This window comes from Chionomys nivalis, chromosome 12 (genome assembly GCF_950005125.1).
Source record: "Chionomys nivalis chromosome 12, mChiNiv1.1, whole genome shotgun sequence".
In the NCBI taxonomy this organism is placed as follows: domain Eukaryota; kingdom Metazoa; phylum Chordata; class Mammalia; order Rodentia; family Cricetidae; genus Chionomys; species Chionomys nivalis.
The window spans coordinates 6,254,960-6,267,231 of record NC_080097.1 but is presented as its reverse complement, the minus strand read 5'-3'; the positions used below and the strand labels follow the sequence as shown (position 1 = coordinate 6,267,231).

General features: G+C 42.6%; 1 protein-coding gene across 1 annotated transcript in view; it reads left to right on the top strand.

Annotated features, from left to right (window-relative positions):
- Window positions 1-12,272, top strand: part of Gpc6 (glypican 6) — a 979,653-nt gene that overhangs the window by 649,942 nt on the left and 317,439 nt on the right. Inside the window, exon 4 of the mRNA XM_057786799.1 lies at window positions 10,418-10,583. Within this exon, the coding sequence (XP_057642782.1) occupies window positions 10,418-10,583 (166 nt within the window). The remainder of the gene's footprint in view (window positions 1-10,417; window positions 10,584-12,272) is intronic.

Sequence of the window (12,272 nt, the reverse complement as noted above, 5' to 3'; positions counted from 1 at the left end):
AATAGTGATACTGGCTCTTTCTTATTGTGTTCTGTGTGCTGTGTAGCTGGACCTTCCTTACGGTTAGCACCTACCACGCTGTGAAATGCCCACTGCTAAATCCTTTGCTACCCACGAATATGGCAGCAGGAATGCATTTGTTGTAGGTGTTTATTTTATTCCCTTTCTAAACACATTGATTGGCACAGCTTAAATGCCATAACGTTCATCCACTTCAAGGGAACATGTCAAGAGTTTTTAATATATTTGCCATGTTGACTGACATGACTGTTTCTGCAAAGTAAATTGGAACATTTTCATCCCAGGGAAGACAATTTATATGTACTAGCAATCATTCTCCAGCCCCAAGCCCTGCTATGCTCCCCATTGTCTGCATGGATTAACCCACTCTGTAGAGTTTTTGTTTGTTCGTTTGTTTGTTGTTTTTTCTCTCTCTCTCTCTCTCTCTCTCTCTCTCTCTCTCTCTCTCTTCTTCACTTCTTTAAATTAAGCACTGCTTCTTGCTCATTCTGGGCAAGCTTCCTACCACTAAGCTACGTCCCTAACCTTTTTACACTGTTACTGTTTCGAGACAGTGTTATGATTTATGGCATGGGAGTGAACCCTGGCAGGTTCCATGGAGGGTGGGAGACAGCTCGATGCTGAGAGAGTTTGAGTATGGAGAGTTTATTTAGTGGGTATTGGGAGAGAATGGGAGGGTATGGGTGGGGGAGTGGGAACAGAGAGAGAGGGGGAAGAGGAGGGGGGAGGAGGGAGGCAGAAGTTGCCTCTTCAGAAGAAGAAGGAAGAGAGAGAGAGAGAGAGAGAGAGAGAGAGAGAGAGAGAGAGAGAATAGAGACCAGCTTGCCTTGGTGGGAAGGAGGAGATTGGGAGTGGGTGGCTTGTCTCTTAAAGGGACAGGGTACCCAGGTGACAGGGCAGAAAAGCATAATTATAATTATAACAGACAAGGTCCCACTAGATTGACAATAACCTTGCTCTGTCACCCAGACAGGCCTTGAACTTGTTTTTTTCTCCTTGCTGAGCTTCTCAAATTTGGAATTACAGGGCTGACATCAATTGTGGCTGACATTTTATGAAGGCTTTAGCCTTCAAGTAATATATGCTCCTCTATGACTATCGTCAGTCAATCAACATAATGTTTCAAATTTCATCCATAATGCTGCATATTTTAAAATGTAATTTTTTAGTAGCTACATATGGGCATATGAGTTTCTATTCATTAATCAATCGGTTGATACATATTTTTGATTGTTTTTGGTTTGGGGCTATGAGAAAATGCTCCTGCTACATTCATGGACACCTTCTGAGGTGGTATGTTACCATTCTTGGCAGTGAAACTAGGCATAAATGTGCAGAATTGCATGTTTACTCCTTGGTTCCAAGGTCCCTGTACGTCTTACATTCCCTCAGTAATGTTTTAGTTTTCCCGTTCTCACATCCACAGGAAAAGAAGCTCTGTCCTATCCTTTTTATGACAGGCCTCTATAATGGTATGGGGTTGATGAGTTTCTAGGAATTCTGGCTTTAACTCCATTGTTGCCCATCTCTGCCTCAATCTTCCCATCACCATTTCTGTCTGGACCCCTTTCTGTCTCTCTGGAGGATTATCTCATTGAATGTGCAGACAGTGATCAAGTGTGATGTCATCCATCCTCATCTTTGTGCTCACATCTTATTTGGAAGTTCCGGGCAGATGTACAATATAGGGACTTCTGTTCCTCCTCCTACAGATCCAACTGTGGATTGTTTCATCATTATCCACTGCTAAGCATAGAGCCCAGTGCCTGGACTAGGAACTGTGCCTACATCACGTCTATATTAAGTAGGTGTTCTCCTTCTGAGCCACACCCCAGACCCGAATTTCTTCTTTCGTTTTTACCACCCTGATCATCATACTCTTGCTTTCATTTTTGATATTTGTCACTCATTCCTTCTCATGTTTGTTTGTTCCAGTTGGGCCAAAGACCTGTCTACTTGGTTTGTCTGTACAAAGTCTGTCATTCCTGATTGCTCCTTTAATTACGTTGTTAGTAGTCTATATTATCCTGTTTGCTTTGCAAGCTTTGTGTTTAGCTTTCTTTTCTCTTTCCCGTTCCTTTAACATATAGAGTAGAGATATTGATTTGAGATCTTTCTTCTTTTGGCACGTAGGCAGTTATGGCTATATGTCTGGGCATGTTGCATTTTGATTTCCATTCATCTAAGTAGTTTCTAATTTCTGGACCATCTCCTTGTTCCCCACTGTTGTGTTTGAACACACCGTTTCCACCCCTGTCCCTTTCCCAGCCTGCTTCCTGTGAATGATCCCCAGCTTCAGTTCCACTATGGTCAGAGAAGATATTTTGTGTGATTTCAGGCTTTTAAATTCCTAAAGACTTGGGTTTGGCAGTGCCTGTTTTATTTTAGGTGAGGCCATCTCTTTCTCCATCAAACACCCTTCTCTTTCTCCATTAAACACCTTTCTGTAAGCTTTTGAATTATTATTACATTCCAGAGTTCTAAAAAGTTCTCTCTATCCCTCTCCCTCCTCCCTCCCCTCCCTCTAATAATTCCTTCAACAATGAGACCCATTTGTCACCCTTTTAGCCTGCATTTCTGTGATGCTTCTAGCAACCCGCTCTTGCCTGAAGGCATCCGCTGCATGGCTTCTTCAGGAGTCTCCCTGTCGATCCCCATTTCCCAGTTCTGAGTCCAGAGCCCTTCATCAACCCCCCTTTCACTGTGTTCCCTTAATGTCTATGCAAATTAAAATTCCCCTGGATTTACTATAAAGCATACTCACAGGTTATTGGATGTTGAAAAATTATAATTAAAATTAGTTAACATAAAAACTAGCCTGAAGGTAAGTCGATCATATTTAAAGGCTTGAGAGGAAATGTTAGTGTCTCTATACATATTAATTAATATACATCAAGATCATGAGTAGACATGTCTCATCATTTCGTAGGATTGTGCAGCAGAAAGAGCGGAAGTGGCACCAGCTCCTACAGAAAAACAGATTCTTTTTAGTTAAATGGTTCACTTTCATTAGCTTGTTTGTCCGTGGAAGCAAAAGACAGATGTGTTTGTTTATGCTGGTTGTGTTATTTTGCATCCACCAGGCGCGTCCCTGTGTGTGCGCTCACTGTGTGTGCATTCTGTTTTATGTCTTGCACATGTTTTCCTCCTTGTTTCATATTTTAAGCAAGTCTTGCTTTATCCCAGCTACTACAGGAAGTATTGATATTCAATATGCATGAATATTGGTGTAGCAACAGAAATCGTGTATATGTTAGGAACCTGAAATTTCTATTGCAGAGTGGAGAGTATTTTATATACTTTAAATCTCATTCATAAAACCTGAGAATTATTGCTCTGACATTTGACAGACATAACCAGCTATAAATAAAGGATTTTTCCATCCATTGCTATAATCTTTTTGTATTCTTTGTAGTATTCCAAAGAACCCAACTCTATCAGTAAAGCCATGAGGCGTGAGAATCAGAGAGCCAGGAGGACTCCTGTTTTGTTTCATTCACTTTTCTCTCACCCAGCAAGGATCCCAGTTCATTAACTGTCTGATGGTGTTAAATATAAAATGTAATTTATGTCCGTCATCACACAAGCTGAATCAGTTCACATAGGGTCAAACCAGTATGAAAGAGTTCATGCCAAAATCTCAAGAATGCAGATAACAGGAGGGAAAATGGTTTTTTCTTTCTTCTTAATATTTGAAATTCATTATTATTATTATTTTGATTTTTAGAGACAGGGTTCCCAAGTACCTATGGAGCCAGTTGTGGAACTCACTCTGTAGGCCAGGCTGGCTCCAAACTCACAGAGATCCACCTGCCTCTGTCCACCAAGAGCTGGGATTAAAAGCATACACTACCACCACCTGGCAATATTTGAAATTCTTAATACAGGACTATGAATATTTGCAAAGGACTTACACAAGGAGAAATCAGAAATCAACACAAAATAAAAATATTACTACCACGAACTAACTTTTTCATATAACTGTGTTTCCCAGGCTACTTTCACTACCTAGAATGTAAATGCTACGTTTTTTCAGGTATAAGAATCTCAGCTACCGCCGGGCAGTGGTGGCACATGCCTTTAATCCCGGCACTTGGGAGGCAGAGGCAGAGGCAGGCGGATCTCTGGGAGTTCGAGGCCAGCCTGGTCTACAAGAGCTAGTTGTGGGACAGACACCAAAGCTACAGAGAAACCCTGTCTCGAAAAACCAAAAAAAAAAAAAAAGAATCTCAGCTATCAACTAAGAACAATTTCAATGCTTTATTTCTCAAAGGGGAGTCTATTCTTCCAAAGTTGCCCCTCCAAAAAGAAACAAATAAACAAACAAAAACAATTTTCTTCTTCTTTAGGAAATGATTTTTTAGCACTTCTGAGTGTCTAGGACTGAGGTGCTATCTTTTCTATCTCAGACATGAGGTTTGGTATTGGTTTTGCTGGAATATCCTGGCTTACCTAGTATTTGACCTTTCTGTTTTGCATATTGATCTGAACCTGCTGGTGAATGATTTGGGACCTAATGGTTGTTAGACCTTACTCAGGCCAGACGATTGCTGGGACATTATTTAGGGGGATGACACAATGAAATTAGAAGTAATAACACACCTATTCAAATGGCTAAAATATTTTTAAAAATGATAATTCAATCACTGGTAAAAATGTAGAAAATGGCTCTCTTTCATGCTGAGAGAGATGTAAACTGTCACAGAAACTTTAAGAAATACTTAGTATCTTACAAAACTAGACACAAATTCATCTTCTGACATCTTTCAACTCTTTAGCAATTACCCAGAGAAATGAAAACTTATGTAAAACCCTGCACATGGATGCTCACAGTAGCTTCTCCTTAATAGTTAATATCCAGGACATCCGAGTCATCCTCCAGTCACAGAAGAGGTACAGAAACTCCAGCAACGCCCACCTCATAGAGCCTCCCAGCAGAGAAGAGGACGGCAAGGCCTGCAAGATGGCTTGCCACTGCCTGGTGACTTCAAGTCACTCCTAGGAGCACACATAAATATGAAAGGAGAGAGTCGACTCATGAGATTGTCCGCAGGTCGCCACACATACGTCACACGAGCTAATAACAAATCAACCATTTTAAAAAGAAAAGTCTTCAAAAGTAAATAAAGAGGAATGAACTAGAAATGCCTGTAATAACCTGGATTCGGCTTCAAGGACATCTTGCTCAGTGGGGGGGGGCGGTAGAGCCAAGATCAAAATTTTACACGCTGTATGATTCTTTTTACATAATGTTCTGCAAATGAGAAGATCACAGTAGAAAACAGGCTAGCGGTTGTCAGGTGATAGAGGCAGAGAAAAGGTAGAGACAGCTCCAAGAGTCTGTGGCGAGAGAATGTTCCTACATGTGGTTGTGGTATTAAGAACACACATCCACGCATGGGATGAAGGCACAGAAACCCATGTACATGTGAATGCATACACACAAATGAAGCCATGAGCAATAAACAGATCTGTGGATGTATTAACAGAAATGCAACCTGTCAGGCCCCTCAATGTATTCCTCACAGCTGTGTAAGGGGGCAGCTCTGGGGATCCACAAACAAAGGTTATCCCTGACTTTGCTATCCCATCAACTTCTCTACACTCTGTATTTATTCCAAGGGAACAGGATTCTGAAAGAGTACTTACAATGCAACAATAAAATAATCCCATTAATAATAGAACTACATTCTCACAAACCCGGCATCGAAGACAACTTTCTTTCCAGGGGCTTGCAGAAAAGTCTCCAGTTTGAACTGATTACTTTTTTTGAAATTATTTTTAATTCAGGCACCAGTTGCATATGCTCCCCAACTGCAGGGTCTGAACATAAGGGCTGTCATTTTATTATTCGAATGCCCTTTCTTTGACCAAACAGGATGTCATTTCCAAAAGTACTCAGAGACCCGCACTTAACTTGAGCAACATTGTTCTTTTAGCTTATTAAGGCTATTCAGTTGTCTCTGTTCTTTGCTACACTGAGTTGGAGGCCCTTCTAAAATGTCAGTGTAAGAAACTGTACTTGCTCTGTCACAATTACATATTTTAAAAAAGAACGAAAGCTTTAGAATTAATGCAATCAATAGCCGTTGATGGTAAAGTTAAAAGGCAATAACTAAATGTTATAACCTACAAATCCAACCTGTTCTTTTTTTTCCCCTTGGAATATTACTGTGGCTAAGAAACTGGGAAAGGTAATAAAGAGGTTGCTTCAAAAAGCACTTAACAAGAAAAAAAGTCATAGCACAATTCTACGGTGGACCATAATAGTGCGTACCTGCCGTGCAGAGCACTGGACAGGTGACCAGGGCTGTCTGAGTGGACACAAATCCAGGATGCTTACTGGGTTGTACACTGCGACCCTGAGAAACAAAGAAAACAGCTGACAGTCAAAGGAGGATGTAGCTTAGTCAGCCTGAGTGGGAGCTGGATGTCTCCAGAAAAAGGCATCCGGATCCGAGGAACAAGGCAGACTGAAAAGTCAGATTCACCAACAAAATCCTCAAGCAAAGGACACAGGAGTCAGCCAGGCCCCAGGGATGAGAATGAGGAGGGATTTTATAGTTCATGGCAGCATGGCAGAGCAACTTGGAGGTATTTCCCCTTCCTTCTCTCGCTCTGCCTCCCTAGCTCTTCCTTGCTCACTTTCTCTGCGATACCTGTCAATGGAGAATCTTTTTAAGTAATCCCTCCTAATTTGTCCTTCTCTATGAAAAAACCTACCAGGAAACGATGTTATAACTCAAGTCCTCCACCAAGCCACTAGAGTTCACGTCTGCTCCGTTTTCTATCTCTTTGCTCGTGCTTTGCTCTCAAAGTTTTCACTTGTAGGATCAAGGCCTTCTCCGCTGTTCTTTTGGACCTCTGATGTTTCACTTCTTCGACTTGGGGTTGTTAACACAATGACTCCTACAGTTGATTGTGATTATGGTTTTATCCAAGCCAACCTTACAGTACCCGGAAAAAGAAACAACCAGGATGCTACTGTAGTGTCTAAAGATCATGGAAGGAATACAGATGTTATAGAAATGCAGCGATAGGAAAATCTAACTCACACACATTAGACTATTAAAGCGCAGCAGTAGAGATGGAAGGCAGGGAAAAGGGCAGCTTGGCCTGACCTGAGGAGAACCATAGTTATCCATAGTGAGGAGGTTCTTTGATAACTACCTGTGAGGGTGGCCAAAATGTCTAGAAAAGAAGATTAGAGGCTGCCTCTTACAAAGGCAGGAATGACTGCCATAGTCCGCAAGGGAAGCTGGGAAGTGTGGTCTTTCAGCAGGAGACGAAGGTCTAAAAATGTGGGGCAGGGGCACTAAAGTCATGCTCTGCTGAGGAGGGTCACTGTCAGAGTGGGTAGTCCTGGGTCTGTTGAAGAGGGTCCTCCGGTCCTAACTTGACTCGCTGTGATGGATCAGGCAATTGCAGTCCTCCAATCCTGAACGGATTTAGAAAATAAGTATTAGAGACTGTAACAGATGACTAAAAGATTTTCTGGAAACTTCTGGGGAGGGGAAGACGGAAGGCAGCAGAGACAGTGGGACAGTAGGAGAAAGTGAGCGTAGAGTTGACTCATGTGACAGTGACTGGCCCCATTGCCAGGACTGCTTGTGCCAAAAGGAGATGGCAGCAGGAGCAGGGAGCTACAGGGCATCCAAGGAAGGGGAGAGGAGCAGATAGAGCTAGTGTAAAGAGCTGCATCATCTGCACTGAAAGGGATGGAGGGCCCTCTACCCAGAGTTCTCTACAGCATTTAAAGTGTCTTTTGGCGGATGCATCAGGAGCAAATGGAGCTGTGGTAGCGTGGAACCCATGGGAGAGCTCTCGTGGAACGTTTTGTTCAGGTATAGGGTGGTGTTCAGTTAAGTCAATCATTTAAAAGACAGGAGAAGCATAATGGGGAGGAGAGGAGTGAAGAAGGGGACAACAGAGTGGAAAGGACCCAGAAGCCCTTGGCTTGTAGTTGAGTATTTTTTGGTCCCCATCTCTGATCCCCATTACAAACCAGTCAGCAGCTGTTGGCTCAGAAGCAGTGTACAGAGGAGCTGCCTGCCTCTGCCTCCCCAGTGCTGGGATTAAAGGTGTGTGCCACCACTGCTTGTTTTAAACTTTTTTTAAAACAAAATTTTTTATGCACCTGATTTTGAAAATTATTTTACATTAAATTAACTTAATGTATACTTTAAATTTATATAAAAAAGTGTACTTTGGGTTACTTGCTTTAGAATTAATTTTGACAAAACACAGAAGGCTATGTCATGGTTGCTATAAACTGGTCTCTCCAAGCTTGTCTCTATAAATAAATTACATTTGTACTTAGCATGGCTGACCATTAACTGGTATATCTTAATTGTCTTTAACACTTTACAACAAGTTGGTAACTTTGATAAGACTGCAGTTTTACAATTTAATCCCCATTGAGTCTATGTCTCAAAATGACCAAATGCACCTGGAGAGTAAGGGGTCCTTCTAACCTCTACAGTTCCAGGGTTAAGAAATCACAGGGCCAGGGAGGGACGCTTCTCAGAGCTTTCAGCTGACCTTAGCAGAAACTATCAGTACCATCTAGGATAAGAAGTATGACTAGATACTCTAAATGCCACGTTTTCTGGATGTCCAAATTCCTAGACAATTAATTATTTGTTGGATAATGAAACATGGTTATAGAAACTAAAGCCTTGTATTTAAAAATTCCTAAGTGATTTCTAGGCAAAAAACCAGAGTGTCAGGGAACGGCATTGGTAAACTAGAGTATGGAAATCATTATAATCCCAGCGTTGCAGTCATGTTGTGCCGTACTCGGGATGCTTTCAGGGAGACGTTCCTAGCACCATGCCTGGCTGTGAGACCATGCTCTCAAGGAGGTCTGCACAACACACCAGGCCTTTTCTTACGTCTAAAATACAAATAGAGCAGCATCTAGCTACATACTTGACTATGTCAAAAGCGTGTGAACACCAGCCAGCCAAACAACTACACAAGAATTTTACAGCTAGCCATCCAAACGGCTTTTGTTGTGAATTTATGCTGCAGGTAATGACGTAACTGCTGCTGCCCCCAAGATGGGTCAAGGAGCTAGCAGTCTTAAATATGTGTTTCCTCTTGACATCAACTTACAACTTTCTTCTTCTGTTAATGATGCCATACCATTATGTACTTTTCTTTTTATTGGTTAATTTTTTGATAATTATATATGTATGCAATCTATATTATATATGTGTGTGTGTTCTGATTATACCTTACACCCATGTGCCATCCCCTCATCTACTCCTATCTCCCTCCTACCCTTATGCCCACCATCCCCTCATACTCACCAGTCTCCTGCCCAGATTTATAAAATCTGATTTTTACTTTGGTGATCTTATTTGGTTTGGCCATGGCCATCTGTGTAACCTTCGGATTGGGGTTATCCATGGGAATATGGTGGGGTCACTGGTGACAGTGGGTGCACAACTAAAGATGAGGAATTATTCTCTCACTTAATCTGTCAGTAGTAAACAGTTCAAGAGTAGGGGATGGGTCCCCCCAGGCCCACCTATCCAGAGGCCCTTTCTTATACAGAGCCAGTGTCGAGGCTGCTGCTGTGAGTTCCGCCCCTGTGGCTGAGTCTTCCCTAGAGGAAGACTTTTACTGCCTTCCTCGGTCTTCTAGCTCTTACATTCTTTGGTTTGTCCCCAAGTTTTATTGCTTTAGGATTGATTTGGGTCACTGCATTCCCTGGTCTGGACAAGCAGTATACTTCACTGTCAGTAGGTTAGTGATGACTCTGAATTCCTGGAAGATTAGCTGCTTGCATTCCAAGCTGGATCCATTTTCAGTGACTTTTCTAGAGTCCTGTGTCCTCAGATGCCCGACTATACTGTTTGACTAGCTTCTGTGCTAGCGTGGATCACGTAGATCCCAGACAGGTGATACTGAGCGTTTATGGAAGTTGGAAGACAGCAAGGGGGTTTGCCTGATCTGCTAGTAAAGGAACCGAGTGACCAGATGAAGGCTTTGCTAAAGGTGTCACATGCACCTCTAATAGCGACTCGGTCTGTATGGATCTCTGCCTTCAAGTTTGTCTGTCCACGGTTCTGTCACCTCACACTCTTCCGCAACGAAACAGCATCCATGTTTGAGGTTGAATTGGAATGCCAGAAAGAAAGCAGAATGCAGGCAGGAGCCTTTCAGGAAATGATTACTTTGCTGAGCACAAGTATCTTGATAGGAATTTACCAATTCCGTATCAAAACTTAAAAACAGCTCTGCGCCTCACAGCTTCCTCAAGCCTGTGACTGGCTCAGCAGAGCGGCTCTGCCTTTGTCTTCTATGACTGAGGAGAGCATGACTTCTTCCCCTCCCCTTCCTCTCTTTGATTCTGATTTTTTTTTTCTCCTATCTTATACACTTACAGGTGAGCCCCACCCCCGGGTGCATCCGGGCTCTCATGAAAATGCTGTACTGCCCATACTGCCGAGGCTTGCCTACCGTGAGACCTTGCAACAACTACTGTCTCAACGTCATGAAGGGCTGTCTAGCCAACCAGGCGGATCTGGACACTGAGTGGAATCTCTTCATAGGTAAGACGGACTCAACCGGTCCAGGAGCCACCTGAGTCCGGAAAGTGATTGTGGTATTTGATGGTTGCCTGGGTTCAGAAGGTTTGATGACTTAGAGAGCCTGAAACAGCTTTTGGCAACTTCAAAACGTTATTTGCAATTTTCCCATTTGTTAAATCCTGCAAAGAAAGACTTCCTTGTGTTTTCCAGGGGACTTCCTCCCCAGAATGTGCAAACCAATTGTATCCAATCAGCTTATTTTACTGAATTTGAATTTCTTGAAAAGAAAGAGTTACCAAAAGATGGTATTGAAAAAAGAATCATTCAGGGTATTGGTTTTATTTGTACTAACTTAACCAGGGCAAAGATTTGTGAAGCAATTTTTCAGGTTGCAAGAAGGAGGGGAACTCAGTGTTTTCACTGGCACGTGTAGATTTCCCATCTCATCCTGAAGAAAGGAAGGCTCCCAGCAGAGAAGGGTTCAGAAGTTAGGAAAAGGGAGGACGAGGAGGAGGAGGAGGAGGAGGAGGAGGAGGAGGAGGAGGAGGAGGAGGAGGAGGCAGGAAGAAGGCTCTGCATTGTGCCTCTCTGCCCAGAGATATTTCCCAAATATTTCTCTAAGGAAAAAAGGGCAAATCTTAGAGGCAGGCCTCTCCCAGGAAAACACACAAGCCTTGAAGGAGTAAATGTGTTTTCATCCCCTCTGTCAAATGGCCTTCAAGTAAAAGTGCTTTCGGTTGCATTTGCTGCAATTACAGAGTGACAAGCGGAGTTGAAAATAGCGGCTGAATTTGTCAGCCTCGGAGAGAGCAAGAGCCTTCATCATTTGTGCAAACCTCTCAGCGGAATGACAAGGAGAGCCTTCTGTCAGTTCAGAAGATCTGGGGAGGACCTAAAAAGGGACTAAGATGGGTTTGAATTTAGGAAGGCCTAGCACTGCACCAGTAAGCTGAGTTTCAAATGTGGAGCCTTGCCAGTGAAACCCTTTTGCTGGCTCACTCTTTGGTTTATCGAGAGGGAGGGGGAGTGGACTAGGGGGTGGGGATAGGGGGAGGGGAGCGGGGGGAGGGGGCAATATGTGGGAGGAGGGGGAGGGAAATGGGAAACGGGGAGCAGTTGGAAATTTTAAGTAAAAAAGAATAAAAAAAAAAAAAAAAAAAAAGAAGACCAGAGAAAATACATCTGAAGTTAAACAGAGCTGCTTTTATGGTGGGTAGATTAAACAGGAAGTAATCTAATAAAATCTCAGGACCATTTCAGAATGACTGAGTGAAAGTCTGCTTTTCAAACAGTTCTCGCTGAGGGACACGTCTTCAGGACTTGGATTAGTTTATATAAAAACGCAGTGATGTAATTCTTCACTAAAATTTCCAAGTTTGGGAGCCGGGCGGTGGTGGCGCACGCCTTTAATCCCAGCACTCGGGAGGCAGAGGCAGGCGGATCTCTGTGAGTTCGAGACCAGCCTGGTCTACAAGAGCTAGTTCCAGGACAGGCTCCAAAACCACAGAGAAACCCTGTCTCGAAAAACCAAAAAAAAAAAAAAAAATTTCCAAGTTTGTGTGAGTGAAATATAGGAATAAATATGTTCTTCTGCAATGTAAGATTTATATTAATAGTAGCAAAGGAAAGGTAGCACAATCATGCTTATAAAAATGCAATCTCGCCTAAAAAGCCTAAGAAAGAGTTTCATAGTTTTAAATTAGAGTAAAC